The sequence below is a fragment of the Sarcophilus harrisii genome, chromosome 6 (assembly GCF_902635505.1).
Source record: "Sarcophilus harrisii chromosome 6, mSarHar1.11, whole genome shotgun sequence".
Lineage (NCBI taxonomy): Eukaryota > Metazoa > Chordata > Mammalia > Dasyuromorphia > Dasyuridae > Sarcophilus > Sarcophilus harrisii.
Genome location: NC_045431.1, coordinates 35742109 through 35767721, shown reverse-complemented (window position 1 = coordinate 35767721; position 25613 = coordinate 35742109). Strand labels below are relative to the sequence as shown.

Genomic DNA, 25613 nt, shown 5'->3' with positions numbered 1-25613 from the left:
TACTTTGATTTGAATGTTTCTAATTATTAGTGATTTGGAATATTCTTATTAAAAGTTTGCAATTTTTTTCAAAGAAATTTATACCCTTTGATACTTATCTATTGAAAAATGGCTTTTGGTCTTACATACAGTTATTGTCTATATATCTTGGATATCAAATCCTTACCTGAGAAATGTGTTACAAAGATGTTTTCCCTTTCTATCACTTCCCTTCTTACCCCAGATACATTAATTTTGTTTTTGCAAAATCTTTTCAATGTCATATATCTAGGTCAAAATTGGACTTGTAAAATGAAGAAATATGTATTTATATAGATAGCTCCAACAATATGTTATAACTAATACACCTTTAGTGAAAGACTGAGTTTTTCAACATTCACCCTTGCAAAAAACCTTGTTTCATATTTTTCTCTCCCTTCCTCCTACCCCTTCTCCTATTTAGCAAGTAATCCAGTATATGTTAAACATGTGCAATTCTTCTATACATATTTCCACAAATATCATGCTGCACAAGAAAAATCAGATCAAAAAGGAAAAAAGTGAGAAAGAAAACAAAATGCAAACAAACAACAACAAAAAGAATGTTGCGCTTCACACGTAGGTCACACAGTCTTCTCTCTGGTTGCATTTGGCTCTTTTCATCATAAGACCATTGGAACTGACTTGAGTAGTCTGAGTTAACTTCTAATAAATAGGTGAATGCACCTTGCAGCCATTATCATAGGAATCACAAAACAATACAGATTTTAATGAGTGCAGTGTTGAGACAATTTTTGAGACTAGAATCTTGCAGGAACATGGATTCAGAATTTTTTCTGGTATGTACAGGTTGTGGAAGGTTCAGTAGGCCAGCCATTTAATCCCTTTGTGTTCCTGGTAACTTGCTGAAGATCAAAAATTACTCAAGATTTGTTGATTTAAATCTCTGGAAGAAGTTTTTCCACAGGGAGTTCTCATCACTGATGTAATCCTCAACCTGGATATATATACTCATATTTTCAAACAAATGTCATTGATTCATGTCATATCTTTTACCGTGATTCAAAAAATAATTTCGTGTTTGCGATTTGCCCTATTATTAGTTACATAGAAGCCAATAAGTGGCTGTATTGAAATGGGTACAAATCTCCTGATTTCAAATCCAGTATTCTTTGTTTTATACAATCCTTTGAATCTCATTTGGATTTTATAAATCAAAATCTATTGTCATGTAAAATTTATGTAGCTATTAAGAAAAATACTTTTATGGTTCATATTACAAAGATTCTTTTTAGTATTACATTTTCTGGTTGAATATTCAATATTCATATTATATATGTGTGTGTATATATGCATATATACATATATATGGCATATCTGCCATAGTTCTAGGCAGAGAGAATGATAAGAATATTTAAAGTGTAGAGTTCTTTTGGAGAAATAACTCAGTTTTGTCTGTCTCATGAAATGAAAAGCTGAGATTGTGCCAAGAAATGTCTGATGGATACAGCTTATCAGAATGGGAGGTTGGAATTCTTCAGTTATTAAACAAATGTTACATATTAAGTCATATTTTATTTTGGATACTATGAGTACTTTGAATTTTTCCTGGGTAATCAAAACTTTAAGAAATGTTATTTTAAAATATTAGTAGATATTGTTATTTGGCAATTGTATATGTCTTAAGGTTGAATAAATTTAAGTAGCACTGACATGATAGAAATCAAAATTTTCAATACAACTGAATGATAAGTTTTTAATTCATAATTATTTCCATTTATGAAGATGTTGCTATAAGCTGAATGAGGAGTATTCATTTTTTGGTAGTAGTTGGAATGTATTTCTTTCATAGAGAAAATATTTTTGTTGTTTAGTATCTTTTTTTTGATGTTATTTCCTAAATATTGTGAAATCCAGTAATCTTTCTGAATTTTAAGTAGTATAAAATTTATTTACATGAACTAGACCAGGGGTCCTCAAACTTTTTAAATAGAGGGCCAGTTCACTGTCCCTCAGACTGTTGGAGGGCTGGCCTATAGTAAAAACAAAAACTTTGTTTTGTGGGCCTTTAAATAAAGAAACTTAATAGTCCTGGGTGAAGGGGATAATTGTCTTCAGCTGCTGCATCTGGTCCGCGGGCTGTAATTTGAGGACCTCTCAACTAGACTATATCACCTTATTAACTTGTCTTTTTAAAAACTAGAAATATTAAGATATTTAATGTAATTTGATTTAATCCTAAAACACTCCTGTCAAAATATATATTATGTATATATATTATATGTACATATATAATGTATATATATCATGTACATAATATATATTTACATATATATGAACATGTATATTATATATATAGTTGAGTGCTCATTATATAGAATGTTAAGTATTTTATGAAAGATGAAGAATAAAGCTGATTCCTGCCTCTCATGGAGATTATTAAATGACTAAAGACTAATATTTACTACAGAGAATTAGCAACATAAAAATGCCATCTGCATTGTACAGTGTTCGATAGTACTATCTGATTGATTGATAATGAATGAGTGAAAAGTTAGTAGAAAGTAATAAGCAGCCCTAAGCCTACCATAGATTTGTTATGACTATTAAAATGAGTTTTTGCTTCCAAGACTGAAATATTTTTACATGACAAGAATGCCTCCCAGATGGGCTAATTTGGTAGGTAATGAGTTTTTTCTTGTAAAATACTGAATGATCACTTGTTGGGGATGGTACGGAAGAGGTTCTTGTTCAGGTGTAAATTGATTACTTGGCCTCTGAACTCCCTTCTGCCTTGGAGATCAGCTGATTCTTTGAGTAATTGCAGAGATATTTATCTCACATCTTTATTCTTTCTCTAACTGCCAACTAGATACAGTGACATTTGTTTCCTTGCTGGGCCTTGAAGAGCCTCCATCTGACTATGGGTATTTTCTCTGGTTGTCTCCATGGCTAGACTGCTCTCCTCCTTCGCCTCTGCCTCCTAGTTCCAGCAGGAAGTCTTTCTCAATCTCCCTTAACCAACCAGCCAATCAGCTCATTTCAGTGTATGCTACATACAACTTGTTTGTAAATATTTGTTTGCAAGCTGGCTCCTCCATTAGATTGTGAGTTCCTTGAGAGGCAGAGGCTGTTTTTTCTCTTTCTTTGTACACCTAGCATTAGCATGATGCCTGGCCATAACACATGATGAATAAATTTGTCATTGAAATTACGCAGAGATGCGAGTTTAGAGGTAATAATATCATTGTAGTTTATAAATATGCTTTATTAAGAATAGTTTAGGATAGATGGAATCTAAATTGTATGAGGGCCAAAAGAGCCTTTGTTTGTGGTGTTTTTTGCTTAAACTTATAGGGAAGTTGGGGTCGTAGAGTTGCCTCCAAGAATTATGAGGTAAATGATTTGATTGTGGTTCCAAGCTCACAGCTCTTCCTGATTTCCACACCCCAGTTCCTGTATTTAATCTGCTTTGTTTATTACCGTGTATGAGAATATTAGATCAATCCCAGGTAAGAGAGGTCACTTAACTCCTTCATTTTACTTTGTTTTCTTTTCATCAAAAAAGAACTTGTCCTGTACATATAGAATATTCTTTCTACACTCAGTCTTTGCTATGGGAACAGATCAGTTTCCCTAAAATATTGTTCAGAAATTTTCATTCATTTATTTTAGCCTTGGAGCTTATTGGACTCCTTAATCTCTTTTTTTGGTGTCTCCTTCTTGTTTCTGTTTTCAGAGATAGGATGGCATTAACTCAGTGCTGAGCTCCAAGCTAATTTAAGTCCTGCCTTGTCCACATTCTGGTTTTGGGGCCCAGCTGGGCCTAGGCACTCTACCTTTCAGTGCCTTCTCTTAGATTTGAGATGACTGTACTAGGAAAGGGAATGTCCTTTACTGGATGTTTTCCCTATCATGGAATCACTAGACCTTAAAAAAACTATCCAGTCTATCCTTTTGTTCAACATCTATAAAACTCTGCTATAAAACCTTTTCTGACTAGACTGTCTTAAAATGATCTCTTTCTTTGCATTCCTATAGTAATTATTGTTTAAATAGTTAATTTATAAGTTACTAATATGCTTCATGATGTTTTTTCTAATGTTGCCCCAAATTTGTTTAAATCTTTTACTGATTCATAAATTTTAATATATTGTCATCTTTTTTTCAGTAACTTTGTTGGAAACTTCTAGAGATGAGAGATCATATTTTAATTTTCCGTATGTCCCTTATAATATATAATACATGTATTATAATATAGTTTATAATACAAAGGACATCATTAAAAAAAACCTACTTTTTTGATGGTGAACTTTGTGATATTAGGGAAGTCAAACTTTCTGGGCTTTTCTCAACTTTAAATTGAAAGCATTGAATCGGATTAGCTTATTATCATCTTAATTACATTATTAGCTTTATAGTTATATGTACTTTTAGTGAAAGGCAGGAAATATTTTCTTTAAAGATGACTTTCTGTTTTATTAACCTTCACATGTAGGAGGAATTCACTCTCTTTTCCCTCCCTGGCACCTCCTGCATTCCTTTTTCAATAGTAGAGGTAATTTTATTTGGAAAACATAAATAGCTTGATCAGCCTAGACCTTTTTTTCAGAAAAATTATTAAGCATAAAACAAATGTGTAATTTTACCCAAATCTGGTGTAACATTGAAAATTATAACCAAACTAACTAAAAATAACATTTTCTCAGAATAATTCTTGTGTTACTTACACGTAACATCATAATATTTGTTGTTGTTCATTCATTTATTGTAGGCTAATATAAATTCTGTAATATTCTAAATAGTATATTAAGAATTTCATAGAATGTAGAGCCAATAAGGGAGGTATAGTAATATTACTATATTAATGTTGAATATGCCTAAAGAATGATGTCATATTTAGAAATAATTTATAAAGAATATGAATAGTCAATATGTTTTAAAAGTCATCTCTTAGTATTGAACATATATGACTAAGTATTGAGATTGTACTTTTACATTAGCAATAGCAGCAAAATCTTCTTTAAATTATATACTTATTTCTATTTTTATATCCTGGTAATAGAATGAAATGTTTTTTTTTTTTGTTTTGTCTATCCTACATTACCAATAGAATTCATTAGAAACTAGATAATATCCAACCAGGCAATGGTGCTAATAAAAGAAAAATTTTAAGGTTTATGAATGGAATATTTTTATGACATTTTTTCATACATGTAGAAACATTTAAAATATAAATTTCAAAAATTTATCATTTGTATTTTTTCTAAATTTGCTCAAAACAAGGAATGTATTTGTGTTTTTTAGTAAGAATCTCCTTCAGGGAATAGTTCATCATTATTAATGAAGTACAATAAATTAAAATACAGGATGTTTGTCCCAGAAGCCTAAATTTTAAGCTTTTCTTAGACTTTGGGAAAGCACATACATACACACACATATATGATGGAAGAAAATATGTAACCTATATTGCATAATTCAGCATTTTGCACAATATACACACAAATATAATAATTACATTGTCATGAGGAAAGTTTTACTATTATTTAAACAGAAAAAAAAATTAGATGTAAGGGTACAGAATAGCTAATTTTAAAGGAAATTTTTTTTTCTATTGTATGCTTTCAAAAAGATAAAGAACAGATTAATCGTTATTTATTGAATTGAGTATACCTCTTAGATATTTTGGATAAAATAATGGGGCTTTTTAAATTCATTTTATGTATGTTTTTATATTTGATCATTACAAACTTATTCATTAACCATGTTTTATATATAAAACTTTGTACTAATATTCTAGTAATTGAAATTGTTTCCTTGAGCATTTAAAGACATTTTAAAATAACTGTGTATAAGATGAGTAATTGCTTGGGCTTTTATGAAATTCCTCGCTCAGGACTATGAAATTTGGAAATAGATACTTAAGTGATATTACTTTTACCTCAACACAAGATATTGTAATGTTCTCTCCATGCTACTATTTGATATGAAGTACTAAATCCTGTTCCAGAGTTGAATGGAACTATTTCATAGAACATGTACGCTGTTTTGTTTCCTTTCCAAGTTAACTTTAATGGTTCTATTCTGTTTCTAAAGTAAAACGTATGTACCTTCTTTATGTAGATAAGCTTCCATGTTCGTCTTAAATTATTATGGAATTCTGGAATTAAATCTTTCTTCTGTTTAGGTTATTGCCATTTTGCCTTTTGTGCATCATCTCAGGGGGTGGTAAATGTAGTTTTAAAAAAATTGAAATCAAGAATAACCACCTATAATTATATGAAAAATGATGTCCTGACAAAGTGAATAGATCAAGAAACTGATTTTGAGGTTCATATAGCTGGGATTTCACAATTTGCTTCTGATTCATTTTGGTTTGTTTGACACTGGGCAACATACTAAAACTTTTAGTGCAACAGAACTCATCAGGTAGCCGAGTGATGATTAGTAGTGCATTTTTAGCAATGAGTTTTATAAACTAAAATTTTAATTCATTACCATGTCTAATTTAGACTGAGAAGTAAAATAAAATAAAATTTTTATTTTTAATATATTCCATAATGAACCAGTCATCTAATTTTACAGGAAAATAATATTTGGATATAAATTCAAAAGGGCCTTAGAATTTATTTGGATAGATTTTTATGGAGAATCTGTGAGTAACCACAATCAAACAATAAACATTTATTGACTGACTATAAATCAGTGTGTTATAAGTAATGGAAGTAGAAAGATATTAAGAAAGGACCAATAGGGGAGACGGATTTTATATATATACAAATACTTATAAAACAAAGTCCATAGGTGCTTAAGAGTGTTGCGGATAAAATGCTAAGTTTGGAGTTCCTGGGCTAAGTTTTGTGATTGGGATGGATCAATTGTAATTATGTACTTTCACTGAGCTGAGAGTCTAGAATTGAATATAAAAATATTTAGCAGAAAGTCACCAAGAAAGAAAGAGTTCTACTTTTCCATATTCAGCTAAAACAAATAGATTTCTTTCCTTTTTCCTTTTTCCATGAAGAGGAAGTAAGGACTGAATTGAAAGACAATGGAAAGCCCAGCTAAACTAGAGAAATTGGACTGAAGGAAACTAGATTAGTTAAGAATGAGGTAAAACATAATTGAACTTTTCTCACTAGATCTCTAGGTATGCTTCACGAGTAACTTCAAGCAAATTATTTCAAGCATGTTTCAAGGAAGGGGTCAATAGCAGTTGAAATTCTATATGTTAAGACTGAGTATTAACTGGTTTAGTCATACTAGCAGAACATATTTCCAGCTTTTTTGCTTTCCTTTTTAAAATGCTGGTTAAATTATTATTTTTTTTAATTAATTTTTTTTAAAATAACTTTTTATTGACAGAACCCATGCCAGGGTAGTTTTTTACAACATTATCCCTTGCACTCACTTCTGTTCCGATTTTTCCCCTCCCTCCCTTCGCCCTCTCCCCAAAGATGGCAAGCCGTCCTATACATGTTAAATAGATTGCAGTGGATCTTGGATATAATATATGTGTGCAGAACTGAACAGTTTTCTTGTTGCTCATGGAGAATTGGATTTAAAAGGAATAAATAACCCGGGAAGAAGAACAAAAACGCAAGCAGTTTACGTTCATTTCCTAGTGTTCTTTCTTTGGGTGTAGCTGCTTCTGTCCATCCTTGATCAATTGAAACTCAGTTGGATCTTGTCTTTGTTGAAGAAATCCACTTCCATCAGAATACATCCTCATACAGTATCGCTGTTGAGGTATATAATGATTTCCTGGTTCTGCTCATTTCGCTCAGCATCAGTTCATGTAAGTCTCGCCAATCCTCTCTGTATTCGTCCTGTTGGTCATTTCTTACAGAACAATAATATTCCATAACATTCATATACCACAATTTACTCAACCATTCTCCAATTGATGGGCATCCATTCATTTTCCAGCTTCTGGCCACTACAAACAGGGCTGCCACAAACATTTTGGCACATATAGGTCCCTTTCCTTTTTTTAGTATCTCTTTGGGGTATAAGCCCAGTAGAGACACTAGTGGATCAAAGGGTATGCACAGTTTGATAACTTTTTGGGCATAGTTCCAAATTGCTCTCCAGAATGGCTGGATGTATTCACAATTCCACCAACAATGTATCAGTGTCCCTGTTTTCCCACATCCCCTCCAACATTCTGCATTATCTTTCCCTGTCATTCTAGCCAATCTGACAGGTGTGTAGTGGTATCTCAGAGTTGTCTTAATTTGCATTTCTCTGATCAATAGTGATTTGGAACACTCTTTCATATGAGTAGTAATAGTTTTAATTTCATCATCTGAAAATTGTCTGTTCATATCCTTTGACCATTTATCAATTGGAGAATGGCTTGATTTCTTATAAATTAGAGTCAATTCTCTATATATTTTGGAAATGAGTCCTTTATCAGAACCTTTGACTGTAAAAATGTTTTCCCAGTTTATTGTTTCCCTTCTAATCTTGCCTGCATTAGTTTTGTTTGTGCAAAAACTTTTCAATTTGATATAATCAAAATTTTCAATTTTGTAGTCAATAGTGATCTCTAGTTCTTCTTTGGTCATAAATTCCTTCCTCTTCCACAGGTCTGAGAGGTAAACTATCCTATGCTCTTCCAATTTATTTATGATCTCATTCTTTATGCCTAGATCATGAACCCATTTTGACCTTATCTTGGTGTATGGTGTTAAGTGTGGGTCAATGCCTAGTTTCTGCCATACTAATTTCCAATTTTCCCAGCAATTTTTGTCAAATAATGCATTCTTATCCCAAAAACTGGGGTCTTTGGGTTTGTCAAACACTAGATAATTAAGGTTATTGGCTGTTTTGTCCTTTGAACCTAATCTATTCCATTGATCAACTAGTCTATTTCTTAGCCAATACCAGATAGTTTTAGTAACCGCTGCCTTATAATATAATTTTAGATCTGGTACAGCTAGGCCACCTTCATTTGATTTTTTTTTCATTAATTCCCTTGAAATTCTTGACCTTTTGTTTTTCCATATGAAAGGTTAAATTATTTTTGATAATAATGATTCAAGGAGTTATCAGAGGAGATTATTGTATAACCTTGAGGAATTTGCTTACCATATTAATGAAAACATTAATGTGGGAGTGTACCATTTTATTAAAGAAAAATAGCTTGTGCACTCCCTATTTAATTTGTTAAATTGTATATCCATATAAATTATAGTTCTTTTGTTTTGGTATCTTGTGTGGAAGTGACCTTGAAAAGAAGTCTAGAATTTAGTTTGAGTATTTATCTTTCTTATGGGTTGGACTTCCAGGAAATAAATCATTCTGAAGAGTTCCACCTAAAATTGGAACCCACAAAATGTTGGAGTTCCAGAGCGTAGGTTACAGTGTCAACTGTAAAAGAATTCAGGCTCCAAATCAAACAAGGGCATTTAGTTGGATTAAAGCAGGGGTCCTCAAACTTTTTAAATGGGGGGCTAGTTCACTGTCCCTCAGACTGTTGGAGGGCTGGACTATAGTAAAAACAAAAACTATGAACAAATTTCTATGCACGCTGCATATATCTTATTTTGAAGTGAAGAAACAATATGGGAACAAATACAATATTTAAAATGAAGTAAAGTTAAATCACACAACCTTACCAGTATTTCAATGGGAACTATGGACCTGCTTTTGGCTAATGAGATGGTCAATGTCTGGTTCCATATTTGTCACTGCTAGTCGTAACAAGTGATGCAAGTGTGCATCTGTTAGTCTTGATCTGGTTGGAGATTTCAAATGTTTCATTCTAGAAAAAGTCTGTTCACAGACATAAGTGCTACCAGAGATGGTTGCCATTTTGAGTGCATGGTTCCTGAGATGAGGATATGTCTCACAGAGGAGAGATGTATAGAAATTATGAAGGCCGCTTGACTTGAATGCGTCTTTTAGAGAGTCACAATTCTGCAGTTCAGTCAGTTCCATTTGGTAAATTATATCCATATTTTCAATGTCAATAGAAAATGCATTACAGAAAAGCTGTATGTCCTGTTCATGGAGATGAAGCTCTTTAAATCTAAATTGGAACTCCTTTTTTTTTTTTTCAATTTTTCCAGTGAATCCACAAATGTTTTGTTTGGGAATGCAATCAGCAGTTTTTCCGCTAACAGATTTTGAGTTGTGGGGAGATGGCAGAAGTTTTCCTCCTTCACTTGTTTGATGAGGAGGCCTAATTTTACTTCAAATGCTTTGACCAATGTGATTGCATATCACAGATGAGCTTCCCTTTTCCTTGAAGTTGCATATTGAAATTGTTGAGTAGCTCTGTTACATCTGTCAGAAAGGCAAGGTGCCATTTCCATTCTGCGTCATTGAGCTCTGGTACTACTTTGTTTTTTGAAAGCAGAAAAGTTGTAATCTGTGGAAATGAGTCATAGAAACATTTCAAAACTCTCCCTCGACTCAGCCAATGGACTTCTGTGTGATATAGAACATCTTCATACTCAACATTTAGCTCAGACAGAAATTCCTGAAATTGTCTGTGATTTAGTGCATTAGCTCTAATGAAGTTAACACAAGATACCACAATTTTCATAACAGAGTCCCACTTCAGTGATTTACTACGCAGCGCTTGTTGGTGGATGAGGCAATGTATAGCTATTGGATGAGAATGGTTATGTTTGTCCATCTCTTAGTTAATGCGAGCAATTACATCTTTCTTAGACCTCACCATGCTAGGGGCACCATCGGTTGTCACGCTGGCTAGTTTAACCCAGTCCAGCTCCAAACCATTCATAGTTTGGCAAACCTTTTCATAGATATCCTCTCCTGTAGTTGTTCCTTTGATGCTTTGCAGTGCAGCAAGCTCTTCTATGACTTCAAAATAATCATTTGTCCCATGAATAAAAATTAGAAGTTGTGCAAAAGTTAGAAAAAAGGTACAGGAGAATAGGGCAGCATGAAAAGTGGATAATCTCAGAGATCTTGCAAATGTTTGGACAATCTCAGAAAAGTCCTTAGGATTGGATTCCAATGAAATCCTTCAGGGAGAGAAAGTGACAGGATTATTGGAGGTAGGGCAGCAGTGAAGACACCAAAATAGGTGTTCTTAACCTGGGGTTGGTAAAGTTTAAAAAAAAAATTAAACATTGTAAACTGGTGCATGTCATTTTATGTATTTTAAAATACTCTGAGAAGAGGTCCCTTGTCATCTCCAGATTGCTGAAGGGGGTGGGGGGGTGCATGATGCAAAAAAGATTGAGAACTCCTCCTTTTAAACATCCTCAAGAAATAGAACATTCTGTACTATATGAAATTGCAGATAACTACTTCCAATTTTGTTCCTATTCCCATTTTTTTCTCCATCTTGACAGTTTCTATCTTTTATCATTTTTGCTAATTTGCAAAATTCTCAGGTTGGAGAAATCAGGTTAATTTGATTTGCTTGTCTTCTGTTGTCTGTGACTTGGCGCATTCTTTCATAAAGTTGTTAATGGTTTGCAGTTCTACTTTTGAGAATTAATTGTTAATTAATGTTTTGTGACTGGGAATGAATTTTGGCTTATTTATTTCTGTTAGTTGTCTTCACAGTTTTTATATCAAACTCTTAACATAGATATTTGAGTTTGTGACATATTCTAATGTCTCTAATTGTTGCATAGATTCCCCCCTTTCCCCCCTCCCCTCATAATAAAGTGCTTCCTTTCTTATCCTACCAAAGAAAGTAAAATGATCTACATGGATTTACAGAGATATTCTTTTGGAGAATTTTTAAAGAAAAAAATATAGATTTTAAAGTAAAATACAGGTTATTCTCAAAAATTGAATAAGCTTTCTACCAAGTTTCTTATGTGAAACAAATTAATCCTAATACCTAAACCAGGGAAGGATAATTCAAGAAAAGAGAACTTTTAGAACAGTATTGTGAATGAATATCAATTAAAAAATTTAAATAACATTCTTGTAGAGATACAACAATGGTTTATCCAGAAAGGCACTCAATTTGATCAAGTTGAATTTATACCAGAGATACAAAGGTAATTCAACAATAGGAAAACAAATAACATAATTATTTTAAAAGATATCTCAAACATTTATTGATTACATCAGTAAGTGGAGGAAAAGATTTTAACCAAATATATCTCATTTTGCTAAAAACCGCACAAAATATAGTCACAGAGAAGTCTTTTTAATATGATTGGAAATATCTTTGGAAAATCAAAAGCAAATATTATTTGTAAAGGGAAAACACTAAAATTTTTCCCAGTAAATATAAAACTTAAAGCAAATATTCTCCTTTCCTCACTCTTATTTCAAACAGTTCTAGAAATAATAACAATAAAAGGGAAGAAAATTAAAGGCACAAAAATTGAATAAAGAAGACAAACGTTTGCTAATGACATGATATTTTATCTAGAAATATCTAGAAAATCTTATAGTATCTTTAAAAAAACTAATTGAGGTAACATTTTGGTAAAATTGTATGCTACAAAAATGTAGTGCTATAACTTAAAATATAATAACATACCTAATAGCTGCACATGTGTGTATAATAATTGTAAAATCCAGGAGACAATAAAAGAAAGGAAAATCCCGTTTAAAATAATTGCATAATGAATAAAATTATTTGTCTACATTTAATTATATTTACTAAGTTAATGTTTAATATATATTCAGTTACAATAAACTCATTAAATAAAGAATGACATAACTAATTGCAGAAAAGTAGTCAATGCTTATGATTAAATTGTGCCAATTATTCTAAAAATGGCAGTACTACCAAAGTTAATTTGCACTTTTTTATGTTATACTAGTCAAATTATTTCAGTGACATGTTAGCCAGTCATGTATGTTTGTGTGAGAAACAAGTGAATTCAACAATCCAGGTTTTGATAAGCCTAAAAACTTAAATTATTTGGAAAAACTTTTTATTCTTTTTTAGCTTGTAAGAATATTTGAAAGCAATGTGACTTTTTTATTGCGTCTGTGTTAAAATTTCCAGACCACTCGCTTTCATTTATAGTTTAAAAAGGAAAATCATTTTTTCTTTTATTATATGGTTAAGAAGAAAACTAACTTGGGAATGTGTTGGTTTCTAATCATAGAAAGCTGTTTTATTTTTCATGTAATATAAAACTTGATACAAACTAAATTTTGCTGTATGTTATAAGAGCAACAACTAGGGTATCATAGGTGTTAGAACACCAGGCCTGGATTCAGGAAGATCTGAGTTAAAATCCAGTCTGACACTTACTGGCTGTCTGACCCTGGGCAAGTCACTTAACCTTGATTGCGGCGGTTTTTGCATCTGAAAAATGTACTAGAGAAGAAAATAGCAAAGTACTTTGGTATTTTTGGCAAGTAAATTCCAAATGAGGTAATGAAGAGTTGGGCACAACTGAATAAAAACATATGTGAGATAGATACCTTAAGTATTGAAATAAGGAGCAACTTAAGTTGCTACAGACATTGTCAGTGGGAATGATAACTATAATTTTATGGCAGACTCCTTACATACTTCATAGACTCACAACTTCATCAATGTTGATGTTGATCAACAATGGATTGTTCAAATCCAAGACAATATTTCATTAGCGTCTGCCTATTCAGCATGGTCTTTGTTCATGATTATTCCTATCATTGGCAACCCATTCCAAGTTACTGTGCCTCAGGAATTTGTCTTTCTTATTTTCTTCTGACAAAATTGAAGATACTAGGAGAATATGTGAATTGTACACTGGTTAGCCCTTTTTGTCATGTGGCCATATTTTCTTTAACAACATTCTTTCCTTTGATTCTTATTTAGAGTTCCTTATCTCCTGGTGTTGGAGCATGTTCATACCCATAATGCACCTTTTACATTGCCTTCTTTGTTACATTCAATTTTAATTTTGGGGGAATGATAGAACCATTTAGATCTAGAAGAGAACTTAGAAGACATCTTGTTTAGTCCTCTTGTTTCAAATGAGGAAACTGGCTCAGATAGATTAAATGATCTATCTCCAATGACACAGGCAATCAGTGTATAGCTAGGATTGCAACTTGGGTACTTTGACTCCCAAATTCAGTGACATTTCCACTGCATCATTGAGACTATAGTGATTTATGACTTGTAACCATACGACCCATGATGAATAACCATATGGTATTTGTCATTAAATGTAACATGAATTTTGAAAAATATTAGTGGCTTATATTTTTCTTTTTTCTTCTTTTAGATGTGGGGCAGGTAGAGACTGCATATTATCATTCAGGATCTGCATTGAAGAAATAGTTCCAATATTGGGAATTCTCTTTGTTGATGAAGTCAGAGATTCTTCACATTAAGTATTTTAGAAGTATTTTAGAAGTTTTTTATACTCATAATATATGAAAATATTTTTCCTTCCTTTAGTTATAATGTAAGCATATTCTCATTTCTTTTGCAGTCTTTTCTAAAATTATTGAATTATTTTCAATATCATTATTATCTATAGGAAGATTCCAGTGGGAAGAATATTTTTTCTCAGCAAAACTTTTTCTTATTGTGATGTATTCCCTATATGCATAATTTATTGACATATATAAATTACTTTGTATAATCCATCAATCTTAGAATCTCTGCTCTGGGGCTAAGTCATTTCAATTGTAGAATGAATATCACTTAACCCATTATATATAGCTAGCAGATCTCAGACTTTGCTTCACTTTCCATCCATCCACCCACCCATCCATCCACAAAGAACCACAGCCTACTTGGATACATTTCTCTCCACTCTTATATTGTATGAGTTCTCCTTGAAGTCCTTTTTATTTTTTGTTCTCTGAACAGTAATCAAATAAGCACTGCCATTATGACTGGAAGGGATATGGCAGTTGATTTTCCTGTGGTTCTAAACATAGTCCATGTGACTTCTTGGACCAAAAATAACTTCATTGGCTGTTAACTCTCTTTCCTTCATCTCTTCTGATTAGAGTGTAAGCTCCTTGATGACAGGGACTGTTATTATTGTATCACTGATGCTTGCTCTGGTATCTGACATTTAATAGGTGCCTAATAGGTACTTTAAAAAATTCTTTTTTTCATCCAAACCACTGTTTTATGCATTTAAAGACATGAATTGGGGGTTGAAGAGTTGAATTGAGCTGTATTTGAGCTCATCTTTACATTTTCTGTTCCCTTAAGGAGCATTTTGGGGATTATGAATTGTGGTAATTTATTAGATGCACAAAAAAATTTTTGTCTTGTAGTATTATTTTTGTCTTTAGTGTTATTTGCTAGTTTGAGGTTTTTTGAAATAATATTACTTACCTATATAAATGGATCTGTATCCTTCTCAATGGGTCTTATTCCTTTAACCTTTTCATTCTTGTCTGTTCTTTGCACCTCTTTCTTATATCCTCCCATAGGTTTTCTACTTGGAAGCTTTTTCACTTCCATTTGAAATCATGACCCACATGAGCTGTTTGGTCTTCACAAGAATTATGAATAAGCCCATTTAAAAATTTATATTTCTTTGATGGCATCCTTTACCCACTTCTTCTAGCTCATGCCTTGTCTTTAATGTTTTATAGATTGCTTATACCCACCATACACCTTTCTTTGTCCTCTGGGGACTTTACAATTTCACTTTTCCCCAATGTGTTTCATGACCCATAACCATATAGGAACATGGGAGAGTATTTATATTAAAAACAAGGTCTGTATTGCTTGGAGAAGTTTGGAGTCAGTAAAAGAACTTTGCATTTTTCCAATTGCATTCTCTACCTATCACCTCCTGTTGTTCAGTCCTGAGCCCAACTCATTCATTTGTAATTGAATTGAGTAATATGAGTAATTGTGTTTTCTGTTTCTTTCCCATTTCCTTATCCTAGCCTTATGATGTTTTTCTTTTAATTTGTAGCATTAGCTTTGCTAGATTTAAAAAGTTTTGTATTTCTTCTTTCTTACTGTAATTGCAGTTTGGATAGGCTGAAACAGGTGGGTGTTGGAACCTAGCTTTTATGGTCTCTTGTCAATGTGGGGAAATCTAATACATTTTCCCCTCAAGCGAGGGTTGATGAAAACATTAGTGATCAAACTGGTCAAATTAAAGAGGTGCAAAATTGATAAGCAGTGAGGTCTCATTTTCAGTTGTAATCAGGGTCAGTGTTTAAGCAGAGGTACCATTCAGGTGATGGAATGAGTTGGCATCTCCTGAGAACTTCAGTTCCAGCCTCTGGCATTCATTGTTTGCCTCTAGGCATAGGCTCTTAGCCTTTTTTTTTTTAATCTGTGAAGTGGAGATAAAAATGCCTATATCCAGACTTTATGGGGATGTGATGTTCTAGTAAGGTAACATATGTAAAGTGTTCTACTAGTCTTAAAACAGACTGTCAACTGTTATGAAAATAGTGTTCTAAGTTACTCTAAACTTTCTTGGAGCAAAAGTTTCATGTGGATACATGGTATTGAAGGACTTCAGAGTACTTTATGTAACAGAGAATATCGCAAAGTCAAATAAAATGAGTAGTAAATCTGCAAGCATTTGGAAAGATCCTTTTGTGTACGGGATGTTGAAGAGCTTAAATTCTACTGAGGTAGAATTTAATAGAAGCTTGGCAACAAGCTTTTATTTGTTAAGCACTTATTATATGTCAGGCAGTGTTCATTGAGAATACAAATACGAGCAAAATGTTCTGGGAGGATCAATCCAGTCAGAAAAAAAAATAAAAAAACAAAGGGAAGGATTGTACTACTAGTGTATAATCCAGAGCTGGAGTAAATTTAAGAGAATGAAGAGACTTCTGGGTCCTGGGTAAAGGTTTAGAGTATAGTGAGGAGAGGAATGATGTCAGTTTATATGTGTTTACATTCATGTGTACATATCAACATAATAAGTAGGTTAGATGATTAATTAGAGAGTTGTTACAGAGAGCACACACTAGAAATTGAGGGGAAATCGGGGAAAGATTAATGTAGAAAGTTAAGCTTAAATAGTATCTTAAAGGGAGTTTGGGATTCTCTTAGGTAGAAGTGAGGATGAGTACATTGCAGGAGTGGGGAGTAGCCAAAGAGTAGAGACAAGATATCAAATACTTGATTCAAGGAACAAAGAAAAGTCAATTTTGGATGGACTGCAGAGTATGGGAAAGGGAATAATAAATGAGAATGGAAAGATAATTGAGGCTGAGGTGTGGAGTGGCCTTTGAAAACCAGAAGAGATTAATTTGAGACTGTAGATTAGAAGTGTCAGATTTTCAGTCAGCAAAATTCAGAGGCCAGAATGAGATTAAAATGTAATTGGGAAATATTCAACAAAACAAATACAAATATAATGTGTAGGTAATGTTAATTTGTGGTTTTCTAAGCCAACAGGTGGTCTATAGGGATCCATTTCTATTTGAGCTGTAACTACTCCTATAGATAGTTGAGAAAAGAGCCTTTGGAATTTATTGAATAGGGGATTTAATATAGTTAAACCTGCTTTTTCAGAAATATTGCTTTGAGACCTACATGAAAAGTGGCTTATAATGGGGAGAAATCTGAGCCAGAGAGACCAGTTGGGAAGCCATTGAATAGTCTTGAATAGTCCAAGTGAGAAGGCTGGCTTTATAAGAAGAGAAATGAGGTAAATGCAAGAGATCTTGTTGAGCTAGAAATTGCAAAATTTAGTAAGTTATTGAAAGTATGAGGAGATGATAATGACATGGAGATTGTGAATCTGGGATACTAAATAGGCTCTATCATTGGTAGTAGTCTTGACAGAAATGGGAAAATTCCATAAGATAGGTAGAGATTATGAATTCATGCATCTCTAGGATATCAGTCAATGAGTTAGTGTTCACTGAATCAGACAGTGAATTAATTGCTGGGGATATAGAGAAAAGCAGAAGACTGTTTTCCTTTGAAAGAAGTCACAACATGAAACAACATTATGTACAAACAAGATAAACTGAGGGCAGACCCTCAGATTAAGGAGGACTGAGAGAGTAGGACTTCTGCTGAGATTAGAGGCCAACCAGGAGGGAGAGATGAGGATGGAGAGAATGAGGATGAGCCAGTGAAATGCTCAGGAGTCAGGAAGTGGTGGGTCATGTGGGAGTAATAGTATGAAGACCAATGGCACTAGATCTCAGAGTAGAAAGAGGAATGAGGAGCAAGAAAAGTACAAAGGTGTGAAAGGAAGGGCTTTGAAAGCCAAATAGAGATTTTATATTTGATCCTGGAGGCAAGAAAGAGCCATTGGAATTGGTTGAATAGGCAGTTGATATGGTTGGATGTTAAGTCCAGATTAGCTCCTGAGAGGCCTCAGGATCAGCCAGAGTCAGGATAAGTAAAACTCCTTGGTCTTTAGGGGGAGAAGCAGGCAAACTGCCAGGAGTTTTGCCAAAGATCTCTTCTCGATTCTGAAGTCCAGAATCTCCATCTTTCTCCTCCTCATCCTGCCGGCCAAGTGAGTCTCTGGCCTCTGTCACCCCACCCTCTAATCCTTGCCTACAATTATCTTAGGACCAAACATTGAGTAAGCACCAAACTGGGAGAAGAACCATTTATCCAAACATGCTAATAGAGTCATTGTCTCATATCGAATAGGTGATTAGCCTTAAGTGCTTGGTTGTCTGATTCAAACACACCTTTTCATAGTTTCAACTCTTTACGTTGGATCTGGGTTTTATGATCAGTTTGACAGCTGGGTGGATGATGGATTGGAGTAGGGAGAGATTTGAAACCAGGAGACCAATTAGCAGGTTATCATAAAAGTCAGAATGCGTAATGATCTTGGTCTGTACTGGGGCCCTGGCTGTGTCAGAAGAGAAGGGAAGGCACGTATGAGAGATGTGATAGAGAGGTGAAACATTGGCAATAAGTCTGGGTGACGGTGAATGTGGTGCTGTCCTTAGCAGTAATGCAAAGTTGAGAGAAAGGGCAGGGCTGGACAAGTAGAGATGATAAATGAAATGATGTGAAGTAGTATGGAAGGGGTAGCTGGGGGGGTGCAGTGGATACAGCGGCATTCTTGGAGTCAGGAGGACCTGAGGTCAAATGTGGCCTCAGATACTTGATGCTAGCTGTGTGACTCTGAGCAAGTCACAACCCTGATTGCCTTGCCCCTCAAAAAAGAGGTATGGAGAGAGAAGAAAAAGGGGGCCCAGGATAGAGCCTTGTGGGAGACCCCCGACCCCTTTTTACTTGGTGTGATGTTGATGAAGATCAAACAAAAGAGATTGAGTATGAGAAAACACGATGGCAGAGTAACACCATAAGAGAATAGTGTCACTAAAACCTACAGAGAAGGGAGTGTCAGTGAGAAGATAGTTATGAATGGGGACACAAGATGCAAAGATCAAGCATGAGGATTGAGAAAGGGCTATTAGATTTGACAAAGAAGCTGTCATTTTCAATTGAACAATTTTAATTGAATGATAGAGTAAAAGGAAAAGAAGTGGAGGTTGTTATTGTAGGACTCCTTTTCAAAGAGTTTAGCTGCAAAAGGAAGGAGAGATATGGGATAGTGAGGATAGAGGAATTTTTTGAGTATTTTTAGACTACAAAGAAACAACCAATAGAGTGAGAGATTGAATGACAGAGACCTTAATCTGCCAGAGAAGATAGGATAAATGATTGATTGTGTGTGTTGTCTTAGAAGGAGATTGTCTTCAGATGAGATGGGCATGCACAAGGAGATAATGACAAATTATGAGATGAGCAACAGCAGAGAAGAGGGAGCTCCTGGCAAATGGCATCATTTTTTTTTTTTTTTTTTTTAGTCAAATATGGTTTTCAGCTGTGAGGGTTAGAGAAAGGAATTCTATGGGAGTTTTGAAAAAAAGGTAACCATTAAGTCAGCAGTTGGTGATCTGGAATTAAGTCCAGGCTATACAAAGCTGTAATCCATCTTTTAATAAAGATGATAATTCAAACATTGGATGCTGGAAAAAATCAATGGAAAGAGAGTGTATATATAGAGAAAGAAAAGCCCAGGATAAAACTTTGGGTTACAATTGCACTTTGGGTCTATGATAAGGATGATGATCCAGCAAAGGAGATTGAGCAGTGATCAGACACTCAGGAAGAGAACCAAGAGAAAGCACTCAGAAAACTTGGCTTAGAGACCTTGGTTTAAACACATGTAACACCTTTACTTCATCTCTATTTATGTTTTGCTATTATTAACTATACTATACCTCTAAAAAGTGTGAAGCACTAATAGCCTTCTAAATCAATAACCTTAGGCCTGAACATTTATGAAGTCCAAAACTACTTATAACCCTTGAATCTCAGTTTCCTCATGTATAATGGGATCATGATATTCGTAATGTGCACTTCATTGTTTTGTCATAAGGATTAAAAGTATTTTGTTAACTTTAAAACCTGCAAAAACACCCTCATCATAGTTTTTAGGAAATACTTCCAGACATTTTAACTGTTAAAGGACATGGAAAACTGAGTTCTAGCTTCTCAAAAATTTATTTAGCTCTCCCTTGACCCCCTTTTTTTCTTTTTATTGGTCATTTTCTTATGTGATTGCTGATTTAGGGCACAATATGAGGTCACTTTATCAGAACATAAAAAAGGCTTCCATAAAATAGTTGAAATAGTTGAAATTCTGGGGAAATGAAGCTTGAGGATAAAATTTAGAGAAATTTTATAATAGTAGAATCTCAAACCCTAATTTTTATTAAGTGTAAAATAAGTCAGAAGCAGATCCTACATCTAATATAATTGGTAATGCTTAAGAAGACTCTTAACATTTTAGTTTTGTTATGCCACAGTTCTCTTTTATTGTTCTGACTCAGTCTCTCCAATTATCCTGACTCAGTTTCTCTGCTTCTCAGTCCTGCAAAGCCTCCCTTCCCTCTTTATCAGAAAACTTGATAAGGATAAAAGATCTTATGATTTAGAATATCAGAATGCCTCTCCCCATCTTGAGCTACCAGAATGTCAGATATTGGCTTATCAAGATGCCTCTCCCCATCTCCGGGGTTCCTTCCCCCATGCGTCCCCTCACCCTGTCAGAACTGGATTATCAGTCCCATTCCCGCCTCAGCACCAACTCTGCCCCGCCTCAGTCTCTATCCCCAGAGTCTGAGCCATATGTATATAGGTCATTGAGAACTCTCATTGTTTACTGGATTCTTGGAGACGATAGTCCCATTCAGCCCTCATCCAAACCATGGATCCATTTGGTCCCAGTAAATCTCTCCCATTTATAAATTATTAAATACTCTCTAATCTCTATCTTGACTCAGTTTCTCTGGCATTACAGTTCTGCTACATAGTTATAGGTTATAGTTATGCCTACATAACTATATAACTATCTTTGAACAAATAAAAGAGCTACAATGACTTGGATTTGAGATTAGATTTGCTATGCTTGGCCCCCTAGGGCATTCCTAAAAGTCATGGGTAAAAATTGCCAATGCAAAGTTGCACTTGATGGAAAGAAAAACCTGAAATTTGAGGGAGGCCTGGAAGGAATGGGCTACAGAAGGAGGTCATAGGCTCCTTTGCACATTCACTGGAGGCTTCTGAGATAAGAATGGATGAACCTCATATTATGATGTAGATGAAATTATTAATTATTCACAGCTGGACTAGATCCTTTCCTGAGATCCCTTCCAGATCTGCATTTCTGATTTTGACTAGATGTCCTTTGAAGCCCTTTCTAGCTCCACATTTTATAAACTTTTAAAATGTATATTAAAAAACAACTATCACTACCAAGTGTGAATGGGAATTTTGCTTTTGTTTTTTAAGAGAACTGGGAATATCCTAACATACTCAAAATAAGACTACATTCTAACATGGATGAACCCCCTCCCTCTTCCCTCCTATTTTCCTTTTCTCTTTTCTTCCCAGAGTTGGGCTGCAAATTGTAGCTCTTTACTTTTGTGTCTTCTCTTCCTGAGAGTTAATTGCCTTGAACTTGACTGGTTAGGTTTGGTTTTTTAAACCTATTACACTGTTTGCTTTTTAGCTATTGGAGAAGGAAGGAAGAACTACTCTCAATCTCTTGCATGTATACAATGGATATAGTAGTGAATGCTGGCTTTTGGGAAGTATTTACTGGTCTGGTGGGCTTGGATCTGCTTTGGGTTTTTATTCTCAGTTTTGTGTCCTTTTGAAGAATGAGAAAAGAGTTAGTCCAACATAAAATATAAAACTGAGCAATTAAAAAAAAGGGTAATTAAGGGGCAGGTAGGTGGTACAGTGGCCAAGTACTTGGCCTGAAATCAGGAAGATTTCTCTCTCTGTATTCAACTTTGACCTCAGACACTTAGCTGTGCCTGTGTGACCCTGAGTGGGTCACTAAACCATGATTGTTGCAGTTTCCTCATCTGTAAAGTGAACTGGAGAAGGAAGTGACAAAGCACTTCAGTATCTTTGCCAAGAAAAATCCCAAATGGGGTCATGACTGAAAAATGACTAAACAGTATAAAAAAACATTCAGAATACAGTGATACTTGGTTTTCTAGAAGGTTCTTCAGAAATAGGGGGTGTGTGTGTGTGTGTGTGTGTGTGTGTGTGTGTGTGTGACTGTTAATAAGTTTGTGGAATAAGTGATGAAAGACTGAGAAGAATTGCAAAGGGGATATATGTAGCATTCATTGCATATAGGTTTTAAAGTAAACTAGAAATTGTAGTTTGTCATTTCAGTGTCAGGTTTTTTTTTTTTTTTTTTAATTCCATCTCATGGAAATAATGGGTATGGATGCTATATCAAATTGATCCTTAATCAGCACTTTAAAGTGCTGATTAAGTCTTTTTAAACAATGTAATTTTTTTTTTACTTCAAAGAGAGAAAAAAAAGGGAAAAAAGTTCAGAAAAACTGATTAACATCAAAGAAAAAAATCTGATGTTATGTGCAATGATCTACACATGTGGCACTCTCCATCCAGACTTCAGCAAAGGAAGAAAGTGAAAATGTCTTTATATTATCTCTTAATTGTGGTCCAGCTTGTTCTTTGCGATTTTAAGACATTTAGGTGGGTTTTGCGGTTTTCTTTTTTTTTGGTCATTTCTTTCTGTTTACATTACTATGTACTCATGCTATTTTCCCTGTGTATACTGTTTTTCTTTTACTTAGAGTTCATGTAAATCTGTGCCTCTTTGTACTCATCATACTTATCTGTTCTTATAGCACAGTAAATATTTTTTATGTATTTTATAACCACAATTTGTTTATCTACTTCCTAGTGGATATCTACTTTGTTTCTAATTTTTTGTTATCTATAACATTTTTTTTGTATATGGAACCTCTTTTGGCAGTGGCTTTTTGTTTATGTGCAATGATCAAAGTTTGGCTTCATTTAACGTCCTACATGTCTAGCCTGGATATGTCATTTAAATGACCTGTGCCTCCCTTATACCAAATCCAACATACTACCTCTTCCTCCTTTGTTGGATATTGAACTTTTATTGGGATTCATAGCTGGGTAATGACTTGAACTTTTTTGTATGTGTGTGGAGTAATGTAGTCAGGCATAAGGAAAGCCATTTGTAAAGGTTCAATGAAAATGATCATCTTTTTTTCTTAGCAATAAAATTTCATGTAAACAAAGATTCTCTTTTTTACTTTTTTATAGTGTCTAGTCCAGAGAAAGAGCAAAATCAGGGCTTATCTTTTTACACAGAGAACCTTTAAAGTCTTTTAAATTGAATAGTGATTAGTTATTACTTTATTTCAAATAAAAGTTTTTCAAAAAATCATTTTGAGTAAAGTAACTATCTTTTAAAATTGTAATTTATTATATAAAGAGAACTATCTTTTAAAGTTGTAATAGTTATCTATTTTTGAGTTTATATTACAGTTAGTAAAGGAGACATTCAAGATATTAAGTTACAAGAGACAGGAAAAAACTTTGCACTGAGCTGAGCAGTTGTAGAGAGCCGAGAGAAGCTGAGAGCATCCATGTTCATTACATCATCTTCTCATTCCATTAGCCAGCATTATCTTTAGTGGATTTAGTGAGATGACGTACTCTGCATCATCACAAGCGTGCTGAGAAGTCAGTGCTTCTTGATCGGTCTGTGGAGCTGTGGAAGGAATGTCCTACTAAAGACCAGCCAGAGGAATAGCTTTTCTAAAACTAGGATCTGTGTGGAATCAAATGCCACCGTTTTGACCAACTGTCTGAGGAGGAAACCTGCTTGAAAATCTCGTGCCAGTTGCTAATTCATTTTTATTCCCAAGCAATTCGATCTGAAATTGAAGTTGGCAGGGCAAAACTCCACCCTGTTATGTTTACTAACTACAGGGACTCTTCTAAAAGGCACTTCAGAAACTGCTTATTCCAACTACTAACAAAATAGCCAATAGAAGCCAGTCTCTGCAGTTTATGCCTCTGCATAAGTAAAGGTGAAGGTGTCCTTCAGGGCACTTATCATAAAGTTGTAAGCTTTTATTCTTCCTGGATAGTCATCTGCATTCAGCAGTGTTTCTACTATAGTTGTGCGTCATTCAGAGACTGCATGGTAATGAAACAGCGAGACTGTGGGCCAAAACTCTGCTGCCTATGAGCAAAGAAGGGACTAACAGTTTGACAAGCCAGACCAACAAATCTATTGCTGCTGCTGCTGCTGCTGCTGTTGGAGCTGACTGAGACATAATGTTGAGCCTACAAGATTCTGTGTTTTTTGAAATTAGCATAAAGTCCCTGTTAAAGTCTTGGAGCAGTAGCTGTAAGTATATGTGCTTCTTACTGAGGTTGATGTTTTGGTGCTATCATTACTATTTTTTGCATGCTAATGGTATAAACCAAAAGGAATGGAATAAAAGCTGGTGAAAAAAGTGATCAGTTTTTTTCATGAGAAATATTATTGAAACTTGATATATTATGGAAAACACATTCTGGTCTTCTTATAGCTACATGCTATCTTAGAGAGGAGACCTTCAGTATGTGAAAAGTTAAGTTTCTTTTATTTAAAAAGAAGTGCCTTTTAATTACTTTCTGGCAAAGTTCTTTGTAAGCTTGGGCCAAAAGTAAAGGAGATTTAAAAAAGGTAACAGACCCAATGGGTCTCTGCAGAGTTATCTGATACTGGTACTATTCCATAGTTCATTCAGCACTAAATGTTCTTTAGAAATAAAATCAGTTATGTGCAGGAATTGAATAATTATTATAATAACCATAACTTTTTTCTTCCATTCCATAAGGTAGAAAATATCGTCTAGATATGGATGGCAGATTTAAGTTAGATTTATATTTATGAATAAAACTATACTTTTCATTTGATTCAATAAAGGCAATGTCACTTAAATGACTATCTTGTTCTTAGATTAATCAATTATGGGTGTTTCAGAGATCTTTATTAACTGTATTTTTGCTTAGTATTTATGCCAGTACCTTCAAATAGAGCTTTTCCTCTCAGGTACTTTATGCTCAAAAGTTATTTCTAGGGTTATTTATTTTATTTGTTTATTTCTAGAATACTCCGTACATCCTTTTGAAGTAGGTAGAGATTAGTATTATTAATATCTACTTTGCATGGAGAGAATGGAGGTATAAAAATATTAAATGACTTTTCCAAGGTCACTCAGTGGCAGAGAGCTCAAGTGAGAACCCTGTTCTCTTCACTTCCAACTATGCAGCATGTGACTGGGTTAATAAATGGAATATGATTGAATTTAAAATGGATTTCCCTCTTTAGTTTAACTTGGGACCAATCTGTTTCTTTAGAGCAGCTTTGTATTATAAACAAATAATATAA

General features: G+C 34.0%; 1 protein-coding gene across 9 annotated transcripts in view; it reads left to right on the top strand.

Annotated features, from left to right (window-relative positions):
• Positions 1-25613, top strand: part of FRYL (FRY like transcription coactivator) — a 262394-nt gene that overhangs the window by 66908 nt on the left and 169873 nt on the right. For 5 of the 9 annotated variants that reach the window (XM_031942467.1, XM_031942462.1, XM_031942459.1 and 2 more), the window contains exon 1: positions 23662-24584. The exons of the other annotated variants lie outside the window; for them this stretch is intronic. In XM_031942467.1, the coding sequence (XP_031798327.1) occupies positions 24512-24584 (73 nt within the window). In that variant the 5' untranslated portion in view covers positions 23662-24511. Of the gene's footprint in view, positions 1-23661; positions 24585-25613 lie in introns of those variants that run through there. 9 annotated transcript variants of the gene reach the window in all.